Genomic DNA, 25,087 nt, shown 5'->3' with positions numbered 1-25,087 from the left:
TGATCATGAGAATCAAGGTGGGCCATCGGCCACATCTAAGGTCCAAAATGAGATTCATACCATCAATCGGTAGGCCTTACTTGGTCCATCATCAAAACATGAAAAATCTAGCCTATAAAGCACCCACCATTCGATCTTCTTGGTTCGTTGGAAAGTGAATCTCCTTATGTCTCACTTTGATGGTAGAAGATGAGAAATGAATGGCTAGGATGAAGGTTTTTTGGGAGAGAAAGTGGGCCACACAAAACACCTTTTCTCACACTTGGAAGAGCTTGGCCGTGTATTTTTTTGTTGCTTGGAAATGTGTTTATGAAATGAGAGAGAGAGGGTTGTAAGGGAGAGAGTGATGGGTGATGGATGTGAGATGAGTGATGGATGTGAGGTGAGTGATGGGTGAGGTGAGAGACTTATTGACTTTTGGGGTTTGCTTGACTTGTGGAGAAAGAAAGCATGGGTTTCTTTTGTACTTGAAATGAGGTGATTGATTGATGAGACATGATGTGGAGATTCTCTTGGGATTGCAAGCACACGGTGTTTTCTTCGAAATAAACACCAGCCTACATCTCCCTGCCAGGGTATCGAATCGATATGCAAGATGCGGCATTGGAACCGCGGCGATGATGCGATCGCAATGGTACAAGTCTCAAATTAAGTTGACTCAAATCTACAGGATATGACTCAGGGTCGCGCGCAAGCGTCGATTATAAGTCACGGATTGCTGGAATTCGATGGGAAGGATTGCGGGAGTCGACGGAATAGTACGGACTAAGATATGGGTCTTACATATATAGTGTTACAATCGGAATAGGAAACTAATTGCGCAATTACGTAAAACTGCGCACACCATCAATCTATGTATCGATCGATTGATACCAATCAAGCAACCCTCATTGATCAAGCACCCAAACATGGCCAACGGTGTCCAGAGAGTTAACTGATTAATTCAAAGTTTTCTCGATCAATTGCCCCAACTAGCCTATCAATATAACTTGTTCGAAATTGTCCACAAACCAATTTATTTAATATGTGGACCACTTGATTGATCGACCAGGCTGTTCGATCGATCAAGATCCTTATTTATGATAGATTAAAGACATCTAGACAATAGTTACAACATGTAATCCACCAATATGTGTTACTATTAAGTCCAAAGTACTTCCTTGGGGCAAATATTTTTGTGCATACCTCTCCGTGTTGATCCACGGTACACGAGTATTTCCAAAAGATGATACACACTAGCTAACAATCTGTTGGTCAATATGTCATGGGCACACTGCGAATGTTAGTTATCATAACCATATGCATATGAAATGACTGGTACGGAGTCGCCGGTCCTCATTTTATTTATCCTTTTTAAGTCTCTATTTGTTGGTAACCAACAACCAAATATATGAACTAGCTCATGTTAAAAATAAAATATATATATATATATATATAAAAAAAAAAAAAACCACATAAGGACATGATTTTCCTTGTCTCCTACATTGTTAATGAGTATTCACATTTACCATAAGTAGTTAATTCGTGCATGTATGTGAGAAACCAATGGAGAGTATGAGTTGGTAATGTTACTCTTTTTAACCTTCTTTTATACGTTTCCCATGCTAGGGAGAAGTAGGTTAGGCATGAGACCTAAGGCTGCAACTTGGGTTTGGGTTAACTAAAACCCAATTGACCCAACACGAGTTTGGGTTGGAAAACACCAACCTTATTTGAAATTAAGTTGGGTTTGGGTAGTGTAAATTTGGGTTGGGTTAGGTTGGGTTGGGACTAATCACATGTATTTTGGTCAGGATGGGTTGGATTAAGTATAGAGAAACTTGGGTTGGGCACCTCGGGTTGGAATTCAACTTAATCGGGTTATGGGTTGGTCCTCTTAAGGTCAAGTCGGGCTTGGGTTGACCCTCAACTCAACCTACCTACCTGATTTTCACCCCTAATGAGAACTGGTAAGCTTCCTTAGAATAGGTCCCGTGGGGAGCTTCCTTTGAAGGTAGAAGTGTCTGGGCATGAAAATAGGTGATGTGTAGAGGTTCTTTTGAAGGCATACATATTTAATTTTTTTTTCTTCAACGAACTAATTGCAAAATTCATGGGAGGTTGATTTCCTAGAAGCAATCACACACTCAAACATGCTTGATATAGCGAGATTGTATTAATAAGGGCTCGTTTGCATAGTACTAAATAAGTAGCTTTCATAAGTTAACAAGTTACTTTTCTTAAATAAGTTAGTTTGGTTATTGAACTTAAATGAGTAGCTTTTTAGAAAAAAGTAACTTATTTTTATTGGTGATTTTTTAGTGCCTTTCAACTTCCAGAAGTAATTTATTTTTTTCATTTTCATTGGTTACACAATAACTTAGAAATTTATTTTAGGGAATATGCCCTTTATGACCATGAACCCTTCTAAGTTCATGAGATTGGAAAATCATCTAATGAATGGGTAGATGATCTAGTGGGCCCCACATGACGGATAATCCACATAAAAGATCCACCCCTAATGATGAATGATCCACATTCAAGGCGAGCCCCTCATGATGGGTAGCCCACATTGAAGGTGGGGTCCACATGATGGGACATCCACATCAAAGGTGGCCTCCACATGATGGAAATTAATAATGGTGGGCCCCACATGATGGATGATCTACATCAAGGTGTGCCCAACATGAAGGAAAATCCACATCAAAGGTCGACCTAATGATGAGTGGCCCATGTCCAAGGCGGATCTTCGTTGATGGATGACCCACACATAGGTGGGCCCACCTGATGGATAGTCCACATCAAAGGTGGGATCCACGTGATAGGCAGTGGATGTTGAAATGGGCGCCACATGATGGATAATAACATTGATGGTGGACCCCACATGATGGATGACTAACATCAAAGGTAAGCCCTACCTAATGAATTGTGCACATTAAAAGTGGGCCCTTATGTTATTTGATGTCTTCAATTTGTACATAAAACAGGGTCTCGATCAACCAGCCAGCCTGGTCGATTGATTGAGTGAGCCCCAAATTATATAGATTGGTCAAAGGACAGTTTTAGACAGGTTCAGTCAATTGATCTAAAGGCTCGAGCAATCAACGATATTCAAAAATACTTGTAAACTTTCTGGACACTTTTGAGCATGTTCAAGCGATCAAACATGTGGGGCTCGATCGATGTCAACAGTGTGCACGGTTTTATATAATTACGCGATTAGTTTCGTATTCCTGGTGTTATGCTATATATATATATATGGGTGTAATTATAGGATTATTGTATAACAATTGGGGCTAAGATGTTTTAAGGGTTTAAAGAGAAGAAAATGAAAGTTTTTGAATTATAAGTTCATCAATCTCTTGTACTTTTTGTTTTCATGGTGATTGTTATCACTTTGTGTTGTGATTTTTTTCCCATGAGGGTTTTTCCACGTAAAATTTGTATCTTTTATGTATACTTTGTTGCTTTTATCTTTTGATTGTTTAATTAGAATTTGGGGTTTGCTTCTGCAGATTCCCAACAAGTGGTATTAGAGTTAACGTTAAGATTTGAATTTGAATATGAAATATTCCTATGAAATTATCTAACGATAAGTATGAAACTGAAAAGCTCACTAATAAAATAACTTTGAACTATGAAATGTGAAGATGAGAGGCTATTTAGTTCAACAAGGGTCGCAGCATGTACTCATTAGTGTAGCGAAGCATCATGCGATCTATGAGTGATGAAGAGTGGGAAGAATTAGATGAGATAGCAAAAGCCTCAATTCAATTATGCCCATCCAACGATGTTCTGTGTAATGTTCTTAATCAAAACACCACCTTAAGACTTTGAACGAAGATAGAAAGGTTGTACGTAATGAAATAACTATCGAATCATCTATATCTAAAGAAGCAATTGTATAATCTAAAGATGACAGAGGGGTCTGATCTTAACGATCACATCATTACGTTTAATCAAATACTTTGTAAAGTTATGTGTGGAAGTGAAGATTAATGAGGAAGATCAAGCTCTAATTTTGTTGAACTCTCTTTCATAATCTTATGATAGCTTTGAAGACACTGAGGTGAGAAGGGCCCTTACTTCGTCCGACATAGTGTACTACTATCGGCCCTACCAGGAACATCTACCTACACAAGCTCGATCAAGAGATATGGAGGATTCAACAAAAGTACAAAATTTTGATTGTTTAGAGAATCAGATCGGTTCTATCAAGGACAAGTTGTGTTGATGGGGGGATGATTTCAAAATGGACTCCTCACTCATTAAATAGAGAAGATTGCCAAGATTCGTGATCTGCTACCGAACCTGTTCCAATTCTAATTACCACGATAAGGAGACCATAGATGTTAAAACTATCAACTTAACCCTTTAATCGAAGTAGTTGAGAAAGAATGATAATAGCAATGGTTCCTCAACAGATACATTGGCAGTTAAGGAAAGAAATTCTGTGCGGGGGAAGGGGAACTCATGTTCATGGTCTAAGTCTAAAGGCAAAGGGAATATAAGTGTTGAAATTGTGAGAGATAGGGGCATATGAAGAAGAATTGTCAGAATCATAAGGCCCAGAAAGGAGAAACATCAGATGAAACACCGAAGGAGCCAATGTGATAGAATTTAGTGAGGAAGTGGATGGTGGTGATGTTCTGATCGCATCCAAACCCAATTATCTCAGTAACGACTGAATTTTGAATTAAGGAGCTTCATTTCATATGACTTATCATATAAGTTAGTTCACTAGTTATAGCAAGTGCGATGGTGGCCAAGTGTTTATGGGCAATGACTATGCCTATAAGGTTGTTGGAATCGGATTTGTGCAATTACAATGTTTGATAGAATGGAGCGCATCCTGACGAATGTGAGAAACGTTCCTAAGCTAAGGAAGAATCGCATATCTTTGAGGGGTCTCAATGCACTTGGGTGCAAGTTCACTGGATTTGATCATGTCTTGAAAGTTTCAAAGGGAGCACTCATAGTAATGAAAGAATAATGAAGTGGTAACCTTTACTAGCTAATTAAGAATACCGCATTGGGTGGAGCCGTTGCGTCTGTAGTGGAATCCACATCGGCATGTTTATGGCATACTCGTTTAGGTCATATGAGCAAGCATGATATGAAGGTACTTTCTGATCGATGCTTGATTTCTGTTTATAAAATTGTTGATTTAAATATATACGAGCATTATCTATATGATAAGCAATCAGAGTTATCTTTTAAATCGGAAAAACATGTTAGTAAAGGGGTGCTTGATTATGTGCAGTCTGATGTATAGGGGTCGTCACTCATGGTTTCTGGAGGGGGCATCATTTTTTGCATCATTCATAAATGGTTACTATTGGAAAGTGTGGGTTTACTTCATGAAGTATAAATTCGATGTTTTTACTACTTCAAAGTGGTGGTAGAAAAATAATAAGAGTGAAAATTAAAAGTGTTAAGGACAAACAATGGTGGAGAATTCACTTCAAATGAATTTAATTATTTTTATAAAGATGAAAGGATCGTACGACATAACACAGTCAGGCACACACCAGAGCAGAATGGTGTAATGGAACATAAGAATTGGACTTTGGAGAGAGTCCGAAGTATGTTGGCTTAGGCAATGAGGTATGGACTGAGGCCATTAACAAGGCTTGCTACCTAGTAAATTAGTCTCCATCCACATTGATAAATTATAAAATTCTAGAAGAATCGCGGAGTAGTAATAAAGTTAACTACTCAGAGTTGTATGTATTTGGTTGTAATACTTATTCTTATGCACCATTAGTTGAGAAAGATAAGATAGACCAAAGGGTGAAGAAGTATACTTTTGCGGGATATGGTGATGGTTTGAAGGGATACTGGCTATATGACCGAGTTGTACGAAAAATCACGATTAGCTATGACATCACCTTTGATAAGGATTCCTAGTTCCATAAGGATGAACATAAGGAAATAGAAAAATCAGCTGTTATTGATATTTAAATCGAAAAGGTGATACACAAGAAGAAGCTGAGACGTAAGAAGAGGTACATGAGCAGGTGGAGTAGCCACATCTTAGGAGAAATCTACCAAGAGATCGCAAATTACCAGCAAGATACAAAGATAACTCAAATATTATATCCACCCTCATTACAAATGAGGGGATCCATCTACCTTACAAGATGTGCTAGATGATCCAAATGCTGAGAAGTGTATGGCAACGATATAAGATGAGATAGACTCTTTGTACAAGAATGAGACATGGAAACTAGTGGAGCTTCTCATTGGGGGTAAAGCAAGTAGATCTAAGTGGATTTATAAGAAGAAATATTATACATATAAAGCCAGATTTGTAGTGAAAAGATATGCTCAAAAAGAAAATATCGACTTTAATGAGATATTTGCACCAATTGTTAAAAAGGTGTTTATTAGGTTTGTGATGGCGCTAGTTATCGAATACAATTTAGAACTAGAACAAATGGATATAAAAACTGCTTTCCTACATGGCGAATTGGAAGAGTGGATCTATACATGAAACAATAGAGTAGTTTAAAATTCAATGGGTAGAGAATAAGGTTTACAAGTTAAGGAGGACGTTGTACGGCCTGAAATAGTTTCCTAGATAGTGGAACAAGAAGTTTAATACTTTCATGGTGATTAAACAGGTGATTCAACGGTTCACTAGGAGTGACTATGATCACTGTGTCTGCTTCAAGATACTAAGTGATGAGAAATTCATCTTACTAATATTATATGTTGATGACATGCTTATCGTCAGCCATAACATGTCTAAGATTAATATATTAAACACCCAATTATTAGGGACATTCGAAATGAAAGATCCATGGGCTGCAAACAAGATTCATGGCATAGATTTACATGGAGATAGGGAGAGGAGTAGGTTACACTTGTCTCAAGGAAAATACCTTGAAAAGGTATTAGTGTAGTTTATGATGGACATGGCTAAGCTAGTTAACATACCCCATGCTATTCACTTTAATATTTCTTTACAACAATGTCCCGTTATAGATGAAGAAAAGTAATTTATATATTGTGTGCCATATTTAAGTGAATTTGGCAGTTTAATGCATAACATGGTCTCCACGAGACATTATATTTCACATGTTGTTGGTGTTGTGAGCAAATACATGTCAAATCCCGACAAGCACCATTGGGAGATAATAAAATGGCTACTTCATTATTTACAAAGTACAATGGACCACATCTTGATATTTCATAAATCAGAAGAAAAATTAGTAGGTTATGTGGACATCGATTATGAAGGAAACGTGAACAAAAGAAGGTCAACTTCCGATTACTCGTTTTTACTAGTAGGCGGAGTGATTAGTTGGACGTCGAAGCTTCAGTTGTGATTTCTCTTTCCACTATCGAAGCTACGTATATAGCAGTAACAGAGGCATTCAAGGAATGTATTTGGTTGGATGGAATGAAAAATGAACTTGGGCTTTAGCAGAAGGTTGTGCCAGTTAATTGTGACAACGAAAGACAATCAATTTGGTGAAGAATTCAGTTTACCATTCTAAAACTAAACTTATTGATGTTCGTCATCATTTTATCCGATAGATTCTTGAGGAAGGCGTTATTACTCTTGAGAAGATCCACACGAGTGTGAATTCAGTAAATATGCTTATAAAGGTGGTTCCTGTAGAGAAGCTTAGATTATGTCCTACTTCTTTGAGTTTGGCGAAGGTTTGATAAAGATGGGGTATGAACGAGAAGCGACGATGATGGTGAATCTATGGCGGAGGTGATTAGAGTTAGAGCTTAGAGCTATGGTTCATGCTGATTGAAGCCATGGTCGAGATTGTTGTCTGATGTATTCAATCTATACATGAAACAAGGGTCTCGATCGATCGATTGAGCCCCAAATGCTACAAATTGATCTCTAAATAGTTTTGGATAGGTACAGTCGATCAACCTGGAGGCTCGAGCTATTGACGATATTCAAAAATATTTGTACTCTCTAGGCATTTTTCAGCATGTTCGAGTGATCGAATATGTGGGGCTTGATTGATCGAGAACTGCTCGATCGATGTCAATTAATTAATGTTTAAATTGACAACGCGCACAGGTTTGTATAATTGCGCGATTAGTTACATATTCCAGGTGTTATACTATATATATGGGTGTAATTGCGGGATTAGGGTAGAACAATCGGGCCTGTAACGTTTCTGGAATTTCGAGATGAGAAAATGTGGGTTTTTTGAATTGTAAGTTAATTCATCTTTTGTACTTTTCATTTTCATAATAATTATTGTTACTTTGTGCCGTGGTTTTTTCTCATGAAGATTTTTTCATGTAAAATTTGTATCCTTTGTACATGCTTTGTTGTATTTATCTTTCAAATGTTTGATTCAAATGCAAGGTTTGCTTTCGCGGATTCTCAACACCTAAATGATGAATGACTCACAACCAAGGTGGGCCTTGATAATGAACGGCCCACATCAAAGGTGGGGCCCAGACAACGAATGATCCACATCAAAGGTTCCCCCCACATGATGGATGATAAAAGTGAGGGGGACTAAACCAACTTTCAAAAAATTACTTATAATGATAGAAACCAAATATGTTTTTTTACTTTTTAGATAATAGGTATGTTATTTACCAAACATATTTATCTGCTGATTAAGTAGAAAGTAAAGTAAGCTACTTATGGCATAAGTAGCTTATCTAAAGTAACTTAGAATCCCAACGCCCAAGAAGGCACAAGAAACTAAATGTTTTAGATTGTAATTTAACAATTTGAAAGACTCAACTTGGATTCGAATTGAATCCTGAACAACAAAACTCTGTAACATTTAAAATTTATGGAAATTATAGTCTTCATCAATCTACAAGCCTAGAGTCATTAACCAGTGTTTCTATAAGAAATTTTGTATATAAAACCATTTTGATAATGGGTTTAATCCATTATTTGTACCTTAAGACATTAACATGGTAAGATCCCAGGTGGATGGTACGATTCGAACCAGAGACCATTGTGAGATAATTACAGCCATCATAGGATTACCAAAATCTAATGGTAGAGACACACTAAGCTCCCACCATTCCAAGAATTCCCATTATCCAATGGTTGATAATAAATATCCGAGATTTATATTAACCACTGATTAGTATATTCCCACACTTGCAAAATACTTGTGTGGTCTTAATTAAGGGTGCGTTTGGTTGCACCAAATTTCATGAAATATCATGAAAATTTTCACAAAGTTAGACTGATTAATCATGAAATATCATGATAGTTGGTGCAACCAAATGCACCTTAAAGTAAAACAATATAAGTGATTTGTTGTAGTTATACCTGACAGTTTCATGATCTTCACAGTGTGCTTTTTCCTCAACAAAGACGGCTTTAGCGGACTTTCAGTTTCGACGTGGGGTCCATGGTTCAGTGTTTCTACACATTGGTATGATGGGTCTCACCATGATAATGGCCCATTCACCAAACAACTCCAGATTAAAAGAGATCTGCCTTATCTTGATTGATTGTGACTCGTTGCTGCATTATCTCTTAACCCTCTTTTCTTGAACCTGCTGAAGGGTAAGGACTTTCTACAATATGGGGTGAGGGGATTTTTGGTACATGGGCCACGCATGATGAGGCCCATAGAATCAGCGATTTGAATGACTGAACCCCGCCTGTGAAACCTAGGTTTTGGGATTATGATCCCCATCTAACCCACTGGAAGCTTGTACTGTTCAAACCTACTGGAAGCTTGTACTGTTCAAACTTAGGTTTTTTTTTTGTTTTTTGTTTTCCTAACCATCTGTTTACGTATTTTGATATAAGGGCTTGGATAATTTGATCAGCGGATTTCTAGGGAATCCTCCATCCATGTTGGGGACCATAATATCAATACCTAGGATCAGGGAGCCATGGGCCCCACCTCCACAATTGAGAGAGCCGATTGTGTAGTGAGTAGAGTAAACTCTGTGGGGCCCACTGTGATGAATGAATCATTATCCACACTGTTCATCCATTTTTCCAGCTCATTGTAAGCGGATGAGCCCAAAATTGAATCATATCCAAAGCTCAAGTGGACCACACCACAGAAAACACTGGGGATAATGACGTCCACCGTTGAAACCTCCCTAGGGCAATGATGTTTATCTGTCATCCAACCTGTTCACAAGTTCACATGGACATGTATCATAGATAAACACAAGTTTCAGTTTGATACAAAACTACTTACCCCTAAGAAGTTTTCAACAGTAGGCATTCAATTCCCAATGTTTACTATGGTGTGGTCCACTTGAGATTTGGATATACTTCAATTTTGGGCTCACACCCTAAAATGAGCTGACATGAACAGCATCTATAAAACACATACATCATGGTGGGCCCATAAAGGTTACTACACAATCAGTGTTTCACTTCAGGACAAGTAATATGCATATACTCACCTAATAATTCCTTCCATGATTAGGGTCCTTACTCTTGCTCCAGTGGTAGACTCTTAGGAGTTTCAACACCTGGTCAAGGGTTCGAGTACCCATAGGTGGTGAAATCTCACCCGCATGTGTGGGGGTGAGTGTGCGTGTGTAATTTAAAAAATAAAAATAAATAAAAAATAAAAATTCCTTCCATGATTATAGGTGAGTATATCCATATCCATGATTCCTTCCAAGTCCAAAAGCTATCCATGATTCCATAGAGAGGAGAACATAACCATGTGAGAAGGAAAGATGAAAAACATAGCCAATCCATGTGGTAATCTTACGAACAGTGATGATAGGAAGAGTTTCATAGTTTATTATGATTTATAAGATGCAATTTAGCTACTGATTAAAGAAAAACAAGCCAAAAACAGTCACACAAAGTGGCTGCCAATATGTAATATGGAAGAGTACAAGAACACAAATTGAAGGATCACCCAAAGCTATCACAGGTGGTTCGAATATTAGATGATTTTGAAGCATACAAAAGAAAGAAGCCATCTCGGATGCTAGCTAAAGATGCATATAGTAACATAATGGATATGTTTTCAAATCATTACATATACTATTGCTCGCAGTCACGTCTGTTAATACAGAACAAAAGGATCACCGATCAGTGATATACCATCTCAAAGAAGCATAGCTCCCATGCTCTGACAAAGGAAATACTTGAAAGTCTTGACAGAATCACATACTACATACATCAACCAGAGCGAGTTTAGCCGTCTCCAACATGATACATGGCATTCTTCTGACCAAAATCAGGACATATCAAAATAGAACAGACGTGAAAAGAAACTTCTCAACTGAACTGCTGTCTCAGAAGTCCAAGATCGAAGAAAAACATTTCTTGTGGCCGGGCTCAAACACTTCAAGATTACACAAACTGACTTACAACAATCACACGCACCATACAAAGCATTGAATTACTTATACTCCAACATCTTAACTTCCAACACGAGGATGAATCGGTCTACGACCTGAACTCGGCCCCAGAGCCCCTGATCAAAGAAAACAACTTCTTGGGGCCAAGCTTGAGCACTTCGAGAGTACATTTACTGACTTAAAACAATCACACGCGCCTCACAAAGTGTTGAATTACTCATACTCCAACATCCTAACTTTCAACACAAGGATGAATCGGTCAATGACCTGAACTTGGAGGCAGCCGAAATGAGCCCCCGGAATAGAGCATTTGATACACAGGTCTTATTCTGATTGTTAGAATTACACCTATAATGGCTCCCAAACCACAGACCCCAGCCAGAACGAAGAATGTGAGCCTAAAGCAGTTGGGACCCAAGCATGAACTGCTTGTGCCAAGGAGAAGACTGGCATGCTGCCTTTGTGCCTCCTTATCATACACATACCCTGCAAGCACACCAGAGAAGAGAAGAGCGCCGAGGGGATTGCCAATCAACATGAAATTGTAGATTATACCAAAGTGCTTCAAACCAAAAAGCTCAGAGGCGGTTGGCACCATGATAGAGAATTGTACACCATAACAGATGCCGAGAAGTGCAGTTGCGGCATAAAGGGTGCCACTAAGAAATGAGGCAAACAGAAGGTATGCAACGATCATGATTACTTGTGTGACAGCCATCCAAATCGTCCTAGGAAGCATCTTCAGCCTGCAAGAGAGTATTCTATCATTATGGACAGAGGATCTGTGAAGCTTAGAACACATTATAGTAGAATGAAATGCTTTATCACCGAGAAGAGGAGAATTGTTAAAGGAATATAAAATGATTCAGTATTTTCTGGCTGGGCCCAATAAATGTGTGGCCCACCCTTTGCTGATCCAAATCTTTCATGCAGTTGGCCAGATTGTGGATCGGAGACACCAACCATCCCAACCCACCCACCAGACACTCATGTACATCCAACTTGACCCTGTTAAATGTGGATCATTGGTTGAATCGGATGGCTAGGATAATCTGATGAGGTATAACTTGGGGTGTGGCCCATCCCATGATGTTTCTCACCAGATCACCAATTTATGTTCACTGGAAGGTGGGCCCACCGCCCGTGCTTGATCAGAAAAAGAACAGTTTCCTTTGATTAACATATAACACCTCAAACTGTACTTACCTGACAAAATATTCAGAAACAGCACCACCACCAAGACGGCCGACAAAATTACAGAAGCTGAAGAGAGACAACAGGAGAGTCGTATCAGTCACACCTGCTGCGATCCCAATCTGTGCCAAATTATTGAGAACAGTAACACCAGAGCCAACCCCAAGAAAGTAGACCAAAAACAGAAGCCAGAAATCAGCTTTGATGAGAGCTTCACGGAATTTGAAATCCTCCCCCCTCTTAGGCCGCCTCTTCTTCTTCATGCTCACGGCTCCTTCCCCCTCAGCCAGAAGTATATTCAAATCAGAAGAATCGTCACCCTCCAGGAAACTCCCAAGATTTGCTGTTGATGAAGACAACAACGGTTCCATTTTGTCTGACTCACGTTCCTCCATAATTAGATGGTCCGTAGAAGCAGACTGGCTTAATATACCCGACCTTTTAGGATTAGCTGGGTATAGAGTCATCTTTATGGGGATTGCTAGAGGTGCCAGGAGGAGGAGAACCATTATACCCACAAATGCGTAGGAAATGGCATCATTCAAAGAGAGAACATCGTCCAAAATTGTAGTTGTGAGAAGATAGATGCCTAGGAAAACACTGGCAACTTGGGTGAATAGGAAATGACCATGTTGGGTCGAGTCATCTTCTGTTGCAGGGGTGCAAGGCCTAACCAAGTACATCAATGCCAGGCATAAAGCAGGAATCCCGAGTGCAAGAAAAAGCAAGAGCTTTGTGGAGGAGTTATGAAGCACCCCTGCGTAAATTTCTGTAAAGACTGCAGCACTGAGCCCGACATAACCCTTGAGAATGCCAGCAACAGTGCCCCTACTGAGAGGAAAGTTCTTCATGTTGGTCACAAGCACTCCAGTTCCAAGCCATGCACTGCTGTTGGTAGCAATTACTAATGCGATCCATAGCTGACAAATCATCACAAAAATGGAAAGATAATTTATTTATTATTATTATTATTGGTTTTGGAAATAAAAAATAATGTAAGTTATCACACACAACAGTAATAACTGAAATACTAAGATCCCAGGAGCAACAAAAATCAAATGTTAGACATGGTCAACAAAGATTACTGTGACCCATTAGCAGATAATGTCAGTTTCACTGCCACAACAGGTTAAAGACTATAATATAACATTTTATTTTTAATGGCCGAACAGCATTATGTAATGAGCTTTAGTATCATCACACTCAGATGGTCTCGGGGAATTGAACATTTCAATTGAATTTATTGACAAATCATACTAATTGGAGCCAGATGTGATAGCATACAGTCTTTATATGTGACAATCCTCAGACTAGGTGATTGCATATGCTTGAGAGTGTTATTTACATGGTCATAATAATCAGCAAAAACATGCAGTTTCAGTGAACAACACAGAGACCATTGTGCAAGATTACATGATAACTAATCGAATCCCATATCCAAACTAATGCATATGCGCTGCAACTTAATGTTTGTAAGCAACTGAAAATGTTCTAACATGAAGTGAACAAAATCTCAGATGTTTGTAAACCAACAAGTGCACATTTCTTAGTATGAAAGTTTCATGTTAATTGAACTAAAGAAAATCAAAGGGAAATCCCACCTTAAAAGTTCTTGCTTGTGAATTATTAAATAAGAAAAGACAATTTTATTCTGAATACAGTATATATAAATGAAGAAAGACACTCCCTTACGTAGATTGTCCCTATTGGTAGCTTCATTGGCTGAGGCATTGTTGATAACATTAGCTGCTCTATCAGTATGGACAAATGAAATGATTATCCAAGAGGATAAGTCAAATCCCCCTGCAGATAGATACCACCATGCATGTAGGAGAATGATGCAATAGGGTTGACTTTTGTGGGCCCCACCATGATGTGTGCATGATATCTAATCCGTCCATCAAACACGCCCCATTGTATTTTCCGACTATCCAAGAGGACAAGTCATGAGTTTCATTGTAGATACATAGATGGCACCCTCAATTGGGAGAAAGATCCCATAGTGTCGACCTTTGTGGGTCCCCGCCATGATGCGTGCATGATTCCATTCCGTCCATCAAAAAAGCCCCATCATGTTTGTCCAGGGGCCCAAAACTCAAACCAATCCATTGACATGGATAACATGGATAACATGGACAAATGGGATAATTATCTAGGAGGGAAGGTCATGAATTTCACTGTAGATAGCTAGATAAATAGATAGACAGCGAGTTGTTACAGTCCAGACATCTTCAGGAGGCTATTTCAAGAGTAATCTATGGTTTTGATTTCACATACACATCAAGATGGGCCAACCAGCTCAAACACAGTAACTCAACATGTGAACAAAATCCAGTATGGATATGGGGAGTGGAGTTATATGATATGCAAGCACTCAGAAATTGAACACGTGGCATGCATCACCTTAAACCGATGAAATTGTGGATGCAACTGTTGCTACGTCAGAGTCCCAAAGTCAGATTGGTTCAACAATCCTAACCTCTTATTAGTGGACATTTGCTTGTTGAAATAGGACCATTGGACTTCTTTTTTCTTTTCTTTTCTTCTTTTTTTTTTTTTCAACCATCCAATAGCTTTCCCATTCAAAAGAAGAGACATACTTTGATACTCTGGCAGGACGTGAGGTATGATGAACATGGAGTCAGAAATTACTGCGAAACTGCATACTGGCATACAAGTCAAAATAAACCATCCAAATGGATACCAGTGTAGATGTACCATGAACCAAAAATTACTCTTATTCGGTTATCAAAATATTAGATTGCCAGACATTTATTGGATGGTGTAAAATGAAAATATCCAATGCTATTATCTCAAAAAACAAGTGTGCATGAATCAGAGGTTAGGGTTGTCCAACCAATCTGATTTTAGAGTGATAGATGATATACATGCAGTTAGAAATTACTGATAAATTGTACATGTGGTGTACAAGTAATTCAAAATAAACTGTACAAATTATGGGTAACAGTTTAGACGTATCGTGAACCAAAAAATTATTCTAATTTGATTATCTAAATATTAGATTGCTGGACATTATTGGACAGTTTAAAACGGGAATATCCAATCATTGTATTTCGAATAATGTGTGTCCAAGAATCAAAGGTTAGGATTGTCCAATCAATCCTATTTTAAACTGCAACACCACAGCAGGCTCCACAATTTAGTCAGTTTTATTTGAGTTAATATATGTGACATGTCCCATTTCTATGTTGCATACATATCAAGCATCAAACACAACCGGAGTCTCAATTAACTCCCCTCAAAAGAAAAGAGGAAGCCGGCAGGGTCTCCAAGGTTCATCAATAATATATGCCTCACGGAGTCCAGGCATACACATCCAGGAATACGTCCAGATGATAAACAAAAATGAGAGATCTGGTATGAAATTACACTGAGATCTTATTCTTTAATAATTAGGAATACATCCCACTGTTAAACATCGATTTGGATAATATGAGGTCAGTGTGAGTTGTGGAATAATCTTATTGTTAGGCAAAATCTAAGGGGTGTATTGCACCATATGGAAAGATTAAATATCTGCTGTCTTCTATATTGGCATGTGTGCCTCCATGAATGGCTAGAGCTCCAACATACATGTGGAATAAGAAAAAGTGCTCTTATTGAGTTTTTGTTGTGTATAATAGGAAGAAATAGGAACTTTAATGCCCCTTTGCTGTTTATCGTAACTGATGGGAGTGTTGGAATGAAAACAAGAAGAGGGTGCAGTTAGTCCAAGAAATGAGATTGAGGCGTGCCTAGCCTCTATCCCATGATTTTATGGGGTCTTCAGTGAGAGGGAAGTTTAGCGTCTGTCCTTCAGCATTCCAAGGGGTGTTGTTGGAGCAGTCTGAAGCATGAAATGAAAAGAAAGGAGAGAGAGTGCTGCCAAGTTAACTAGTGTGGTTTATTTATTTATGACAATAACTAGACATATAGTGCCTCTTCTTCATCGGCAGTAAGGAACCTTCACTTGAGAGACATGACCAACACAATAGCAGGTACTGTTTCTTTATTATAGTTTAACAACAAGAAGTCAAGCTCTTCAATGTGAGCTGGTTTGTTCCATACGACTTGCAAGTTTGTGTTCCATGTGATGTTCCTTAATTGGGAAGGCCTGCTTGAGATCTTCAAATGCTTTTTGGCACACCTCTGACCAAACCCATGCTTGATCCTGTAGTTGTATGTGAAGCGGAGAAGCAACAAATTCGAGTACAGGAGCAAGGAAGCGTCTAAGTATATACAGCTAGGACGCAGGAGCAGAAGCACGACTCTGCAGCACGATCCAAAGCAAGAGCACACCTGGCTGGAAGGATCATGCAAGTAAGCCCGTCCTTTAAGAGATCTGCAAGTGGAACGGTTCAAAGTGCTTCCACTCTACTTGCAAGTTCACAATCTGTGTGATGCTCCTTACCCTCAGCAACTTGCTTGGGTCTTCAAATGCTCTTCGGCACTTCAACCAAAGTCACACCTGGTCCTTTACTTTAAGGCATCCATAAGTGGAGAGGCTCAAATGCCTCTTTATAGACAGATGATTGGGGGGAGCTTATGCCATTCCACTCAACTTGTAAGTGCACAATCAATGAGATGCTTCTTACCTGCAACAACTTGCTTGAGGTTTTCAAATGATCTTTAGCATTCCAACCAAACCCATGCTCGGTCCTTCTTTAAGAGATCTATATGTCTAGTAGCTTAAAGTGCTTGTTTGTAGATAGATGATGGGGTGGGGCACTTCTGTTTGTTCCATTCAACTTGTAAGCGCACAGCCTTTATGACACTCCTTACCTGCACAGCTTGCTTGAGGTCTTCACATGCTCTTTGGCACTCGACCAAACCCATGCTTGGTCCTCTTCAAGAGATACATAGGTTGAATCAATCAAAGTGTCTTTTCTATATAGATGATTCCTCATTATCTATTTTGTTAGATTTGTAGTCGTCCCAATTTTGAGCCCTTTTGGTTGCTGCCTTGGTGCTTTAATATAATCAAAACTCTCATTATCGTTAGAAACAAAAATTGACAGGTTTCATAACCGGCATGACTTTTAGGCTATGGATGTCCACATGGTGGCTCTGTAGATTATGGCAGAGTGCCATGTGTATTTGAGGGAGGGAGATAGACCCTTCTAATTGAAGCAAACTATGCTAAAAGGGGAGGACCATAAGGTTATGGGTAGGAGATGTGGAATTCAACATTCTGATTTAGTCCAGAAGGCTTCTAACAATATCTAGGGCAAACATATATGTATGATTTCCATTTGGTTAGAATTATTATAGGGTGATCTTTATGTAATTTATTTAGGCTACAAGGATGGTAAGAACTGCTCAAAGATAATACCTTCAAATATTTGTGCAGTCAAGTTTGGGTGTTGAAATGCATATCAAACTTCCCTAAGTGAATCAGGGAGCCCTTATGTTCCTCACGGTATGACATCACTAATGGCATTTATTGAAGGAATGACTCATCGGTGAAGGACTATAATTGCATGAAGTGTGAAGAGAAGTTATCAAGTATAAATGACAAGAAGTGGGAGCTGGACGACAAGTCCGAAGCATCATATGAAGAGGGAGTGGCACCTATTTAGAAAGATCTTGCAACTAAGTGAAGGACTTGGGCCTTTTTGAAGGACATTATTCATTTTCCATGAGTTGCACCTATAAAGAAGATGGTCATTTGAGACTATCACTGCTAGCGAGTTGATGAAACTTTAACTTTTTTATTTAGATATTCATCTACACTATGTGAGGACTAAATGCATTGCCCCCAAGTTTATTGCAAGTTTTCTCAATAGATCTAGTGTTTTCCTTCTTTTTCCACTTGACTCCTGATGCAACCCAGCTATCGAGTCAATGAAATCTCGATAACCAAATCACAAAGAAATGAACACGTGTACATTCACAAGAAATATTCGAGTAGAAGGGGAGAAAAAACTTTATTAATAATTCAAATTTCTTCTCTTACAAGTACTTCAGAAAACTCACAAACTCAGAAAATGTCAATTGCTCTACGCCTCCAATCCGATAACGCAATTCCGGGAGGAGTCGGTATTAGATTGATTTCAAATCAATCTAATTTATTTAAGATAACAATAATCCAAGAAGATTTGGCCTAAAATAGTGAAAATGCATCTCCCAAATTCTTCAATCATATCTTCCACACTAGCCACCTATCGTCTAAGTACATTGAAATGTAGACTTCGACATTAAGCCCCCGAAACTAGCAACGACTAGCCTAAAATTCAACACATATTGGTCCTATGGTGGGCTTTGGGCCTTCATTATTCTCTTGGGTTGGAGAGAACTTAACTTCACGAGTTAGACGCTTCATACAAGTAATAGAGGTCCAAATCCAATCTTTTTCAATTTGTTGCCCGTGAACCATGTTCATTCAAATAGGGCTTGTTCTACCATTTCACCAAGTATTGTTTGTATTGACCTCATCAAGTGTTAATGGTCTTCATCTGTAACACTTGTTCAAATTCTTCTTTTTGCTTCTCTAGGAGTTATTTGACCATTGTGCAATAACTTTGTCTTGCACATCAAGTGGCTTGCCGTGATATACTCAAACAAATCTATCACATTGAATGATGGCGAAGTATCCAAGTCACCTGGCAAATTCTCATAGGCATTGTAACCCAACTTTCTCGGACTTGAGCTCATTGTAAGTTCCCCTTGGAAACCTTTCATTATGGAGACAAATCATAACCAAATCACCTTCTTTACATATCTTCTCGCAGTGATGTTCATTTGCATCTTACCAGTATTTGACTCTGCTCTCTTTGATATCCTTCTTTCACTTCTTTCTCTCTTTCTTCTTTTGAGCTTCTTTATGCTAGACCATCTAATAGGTAAGAGTTCGGCTTGTTTGGCTAGACTCATTTGGTAATGCGCATTATTCTGTTGTATTTTAAAAGGATTTTAAAATAAAGTGTTTTAAAAATTTGAAATTTTCCTTATTTCTTGTTTTAAAAAGTGTTTTATTTTTAGTGTATCTCTTGTCCCACATCGGAAAAGACCAAAGAAAAACCCAAATATATAAGAGAGAAGTTTTGCATGGGTCTTGAGCCCCTTCTTAGGGGGCATGTGAATTCAGTCCAATGGGGGGACTATGCCATTAGCCTGAACCTATGCCATTGACCACACGTGCGTGCGTGCGCCGAGCCGAACCATAGCCGTGCATGCATGCACTCTGTTCCGGGCCGGGTCCGGGTCTATGTGAGGAGTGAGAGTACACTCACACGAATGGTTTTGTTTTGTACTACGCGAGTATACTCACACCTGTCTGTTTTGCACGAATTTCGAACCAGGGATGCGTCTGTTCGGGTGGTCGCATCAATTGGGTTCAAACCCAATGGACCTAACCCATTTGAAACGATACTTTAAGCTCATAATCGTGATCTATATATAAACCTACTCCTTTTCCGAATAATTTATTTAAAAAAACAACGATTTCTCTCTAGTTCTTCAAAATGTCTCTGGTTCAATGTTGTTTTGCCAACTGAATTTGTTGAACTCACTTCGGTTATACACGCTAGTTCGAGCCCATGAACAACGAGTGCACTGCTGGGATCGGGTAATAGTCGTTATATCCTGGAGGTCAACTGTCCAAGATTCCTTTTACACTTGGGACACAGTCCAAGGAGGACAAATTTGGTTTCAAGCCGAGTGAGCCAGTCACACCTCAACTCAAACAAATAAGTCATCTTTTCTTACTTTATTTTATTATTTAATTTTCTGATTTTCCGAATATTATCTACTATTTTCAACACATTATTTCCAACATATTCAACATGTTCAAACCTAGCACCAAGTCAATATAGTGTTTAATATTCTTCTAACTCTAGCTGAGAGTTGTTAAGGCACCAAGTCTTGATATTCATGAAGGAGCTTTTGCATAAGAGGTGGAACATCTGATTGTATTGTTCCTTCTTTAGCAACTAAGATAAATGTTATCGATCTCCTTCCTTCTTTAGACTTTTTTACACAGAGAAATTCTAACTCTTCTCTTTATCAAATTTTGGTGTTGGAAGCTATTTCATTGGGTGCAACAAGATATTAGCAACATGGCTAGCCCGCTTTTCTCCGGAGGAAAATGTTCCAGTTGCTTGATGCTTTTCCCTATGTGATGGTGTTGTGGTTTGGATGCCTCCTTGTCGTGGGAATTTGCAAGATGAGGAAGTATAGGAGTTCATAAGGCTTCAAGAAAAAGCATCAAGGATGCACTCCAATAATGGGGGAGAGGGATTATATGGGGTGGAAAATCAACAAGTCGGTTCTCCATCTGCTATTTCTACAAAGCCCTCTGAAAAATCCCAATGGGTGAGAGTAGAAATCATACATTCAAGACTTGGTTCTAGAGTGCTCCTACCAAGGTTGTGGCTTTTGTTCGGCTAGTGGGGAGGAAGGTGTAATAATATCCAAAAGAGAAGAAATAGTGACACGAAGAAATCTACTACCACTAAACAAAAGAAAAGAAAAAAGAAAAATAAAAAATGTAAAAAAATCTACATCATACATAAGAAAATTTGATGAAAAATTTCACTTTGGTAAATTCTCAAGCCATATGACACCCATAACTAGCTAAAACTAGAGAAGCAACAGTGACACAATTACTCAAGAGTAGTCACAATAGAGACGATTACATTGAATCAACATCACTACAACCAATCCCTTAATGGTTGATGTTCAACGAAAATCTACCGAATAAAGGGGAAGGTCAAACGAATCCCTCAAGAAAAAGCAAAAAAATAAATAAATAAATAGACGCCATGTATAGATAAATCAATCAAATTATGTTCCTAACTCCACATCTTATCCCAACATCCAAAGCACAAAAATCCAATGCTTTGAATAACATTTATAGCATAGTGCATGGCGTATGCTACTAGCGTAGGTAGATAGCATAAGTACTATGTAGCGTAAGCTACTTGATGCATAGCGTGTTGCGTATGCAATACAATGCATAGTATGTAGCATAAGTCGCGTACTCTACGTGTTACTTTCATTTCTTAAGTCTTTTGGTGTGTTTTGTTGTTATATACATTCAACACCTATTTATAGATGGCGGTGACTCATCCTCATATGTGGCACTAAATTACAACTATCTCGAACATCCAAACTTTGATTTCGATTGTGGATAGAGCATGTCTCTAGATTCACAACTATAATCACATGGCAATAAAGTATAGGCATGCCACATGTATGGGGGGAGTTACAACCATTGTAAATAGTGTAAAACTAACATTAGAATCTAGCTTTTAGGAAACAAAAGCTATTTGAAAGCTACCGAACACACCTTCGACCCCAAAAATAAAAAAATAAAAAAAATCGGTGATTTGATTCTCTTGGTTCAGACATCCATTAAAGATCAAATTCAGGGGGAGTAATCATCCCTACAAGAAGGTTCTATAACTAAAGTTTCATGCGCATTGACGCCCAATCAAATGAGAAGTTTGAGATTCCCCCATTTCACATCCATATAGTTGTAGAGCAGTGGAGCTCAAGATTTAGGTTTTTTTATTGATTTAAAGCTAAAAAGAGGTATGTTTCTTACTCTTAATCTCAGTAAATGAGTTTTATTTCATTTTGATTGCTTTAGGGTATTTTTAGCATTTTTTTTTTCCTCTTTGGGAGGCCAGTTCCCATGCAACATTGTAGAATAAGCTTGTTCTACAACTGTTTCTTCTATGGTGCCTACGATGGTGTGTGTATGGCATGGCATCAAACTCATCCAATCCGTCATGTGGGCCACCACATTACAATGGTCCTTTTTGAGTGGATGTTCATTGTTATCTATAGTGTGGCCCACATGATGATTGGAGGTCTGATTTCTTTTCCTGGTGGTTGTCCGTTGTTTCTATGTTGTGGCCCGGTATCCAGCCTATATACTCCACCAAGGTTGATCCAAACATCATGTGGGCCACCACACTATAGTTGAGAGTGACAATCCATTGTTTCTATAGTGCGACCTACTTGGTGATTGGATACCCTAACTTTTGCAGCATCCCATCATCACAGCTGCACTCACGTGATGCGCAGGTTGGATGGCATACATAGTTACACACAGTGGGCCCCACAATCAGTTACATAACTTCTACTACATGCTTAGTCATCTAGTGATACTTGAGTAGTTGTCTTTTTTCACTAAAGAGTAAAAAAGAATTGTTTATATTTGTTTATGTTAATTGCAATGAGTTGTTATTTTTCCAAAAAAACTAAAAATAAATTTCTTTTGAATATGCTTTTACTTGAAAAAATGAAGGGTACTTTTTTTTCTACACCACTGTTTTAGTTTTGCTATTTTTTATATTTATTTATACTATGTACCATATTTTTCCTATTAATATAATAAAAAATGTAGAAGTATCATGTTGCTTACATTACACACTATATGCTACAAGCTATTTAAAACAGTGCAAAAATCCCTAAGAGATTGACATACAAACCCACCCTCTTTGATAGATACAACCTTTCTTTCTACTTCAGCAATGATGGAACGATAACCAATACATCCAAATCACAAGGAAAATAAGATTCGAAATGGGTAGGCGAAACTCAATAGAAATACAGAAGAAATTCACAGTCATAAAACTCACAAAAGAACCAAAACAGGATCAATACATATAAAAGGCCACATTTCCTCCAAATCAGATGGATCTAGACAATCCGTCTGGTCCAGTCTAAACTTTATGGGCCACCCTGCAAAAGTTACAGACAATCCTTTTCATCTGAAAATGGCAACTTTTCTTTACAACTGTCCATTTCAAAAGCCACAGATGAAATTAGTAGGATCAAAGGACCAAAGTGATTAGATTAGAGAGGTCAGGCCAGCTGAATGAATGGTCCAGATTAATGATTGTCTTTTCTGTCAAAAACAATCCCAACCACCCAATTTGCAGGATACCAAGAGACAACAGGATCCATCAGACTGGTGTCATTTTCACACGCTAGCCCACTAAGAGCTAACCGGACAGAACCAACCATCCAGATCAATTGAATAGACTCTCGACATACCAACTCACTAAAAACCCACCAAAACTACCCAGATCGATTGGTGTTATTTTCACACGCTAGCCCACGAAAGAGCTGGCCGGACAGAACGAACGATCCAGATCGATTGAATAGACTCTCCACATACCAAATCACTAAAAACCCACCAAAACCACCCAAAGAAGCACATCCTTCAATCAAACATCACCAACACCAGCTAAATGAAATCCAAAAAAAAAAAAAAATTGCTACAATTGTGTATCATTTCAATTCCCAAAAGTCGAAAATGGGTGCATACGAAAATCAATCATGGTGGGGGTATAGATAATTGTGTGCCATTTCAATTCCCAAAATGAGAAATGTTTGTGTATGAAATTCAATCCCGGCTGGCACAGATATCAATTCCACCAATAAAAAAATACATTTCAAAAAAAAAAATCTCACCACCCAGTAGGGCAAGGACAGAGTCTGGCTGACGGACAGCCACAGGACGCCATAGCCGACGAAACAAGCGACGGTCCCGATCGAAAGCATGACCCACGGCGGGAACTTGTTGCAGACGATGCCTGGAAGTATGCCGATATTCTCGCCGATATCGTTGGCGACACCGAGCATCGTCAGCTGCTGCTGGTTGTAGCCCAACACGGATTTGAGGGAGTGGGAATAGAGAGGGAAGTTGTAGCCGTTGCCTGATGCTATCTGGACCCACACTGCAGCTGCGAGGCCCACCCATGGTGGCCTGCTCCCTGCTTTCAGCACTGGCATTGAGGTGGTGCGGAAGATCCAACGGTTTCAGTCACTCCGCAGCTCTGCCTCTCTTCTTCTTCTCCTCCTCCTCCCCTGTTTTTCAGCAGCTTTAGACAGGGAAGGATGTGTATATATGCCCGTAGGGGATCCACTACAAAGCTTTGTAAGTTAGCTTAACGTACAACGCAATATGTGGGGCCCAACATCACATCCAAACCGTCCATCTTGTGACACGCTTCATTTTCTTGTCGGCATTCGAAAATCAGTTATATTAACACTCAGGTGGGCCACACTATATGGAAAAGTAGGATGGAGACGAAGACTGCTAGAGACATTTCAGATTGTTTGTCGGTCACGCAATGTAATTTATACGTCATCACATCCATCCATAAGATTTACCCCAGCAGGATGGATGGATACAATAAAATTCATGCCATTAAAATACTCATATGGGCCACAATGTGTAATTTTAAATGTTCTCGTCTTGATTTTGTATGGTGTGGCCCACATATCTTGGATCGAATTAAGTTTTGCTAATCAAGTAGGAAATGACGGAATGCACATGATGAACGGATTGGATTTCATTCAATAGCACCTTATACACCGTTGTGTGTTCAGCTTAACCCGGAAAGCTTTGTACTGTATGCCATCTCATATATTTGTACTGAATCCGACCTGACAAGTCACGACACGCGTGGAGTAAGAATGGGGGAGTAATATGTTGGCGTGGCAAATTCACGTGAGCCTTAAAATGATGTTTGTGTTATCTCCACGCACGACCATCTATTTTTACTGTTATTTCAGGACATACTTAAAAAATAACAGATTCAAAGCTCAAGTGGGCCACACCACAAGAAGCAACATGGATTGAAAACTTTTT

The 25,087-nt window shown here is 38.8% G+C and overlaps 1 protein-coding gene across 1 annotated transcript; it reads right to left on the bottom strand.

The window, feature by feature from the left end:
* Positions 1-10,823: 10,823 nt before the first annotated feature.
* LOC131254732 (protein NUCLEAR FUSION DEFECTIVE 4) lies at positions 10,824-24,333 on the bottom strand. Its single transcript, XM_058255448.1, has 3 exons — positions 23,905-24,333; positions 12,490-13,397; positions 10,824-12,029 (listed from the first exon to the last, which is right to left on the bottom strand). The coding sequence occupies exons 1-3, from the start codon at positions 24,223-24,225 to the stop codon at positions 11,543-11,545; spliced, it is 1,716 nt and encodes a 571-aa protein (XP_058111431.1). The 5' UTR covers positions 24,226-24,333; the 3' UTR covers positions 10,824-11,542.
* Positions 24,334-25,087: the final 754 nt, after the last annotated feature.

This window comes from Magnolia sinica, chromosome 9 (genome assembly GCF_029962835.1).
Source record: "Magnolia sinica isolate HGM2019 chromosome 9, MsV1, whole genome shotgun sequence".
Taxonomy (NCBI): domain Eukaryota; kingdom Viridiplantae; phylum Streptophyta; class Magnoliopsida; order Magnoliales; family Magnoliaceae; genus Magnolia; species Magnolia sinica.
This window is presented reverse-complemented; position numbering and strand designations above follow the sequence as displayed.

Bases quoted from the DNA above. Each gene is read 5' to 3' on its own strand.
- LOC131254732 (XM_058255448.1), bottom strand. From the start codon at position 24,225: ATGCCAGTGCTGAAAGCAGGGAGCAGGCCACCATGGGTGGGCCTCGCA. The intron at 13,398-23,904 runs GTGAGATTTTTT...ATGATTTGTCAG, and splicing joins TGTCCTTGCCCTACTGGGTG to CTATGGATCGCATTAGTAAT. The intron at 12,030-12,489 runs GTAAGTACAGTT...ACTCTCTTGCAG, and splicing joins GTTTCTGAATATTTTGTCAG to GCTGAAGATGCTTCCTAGGA.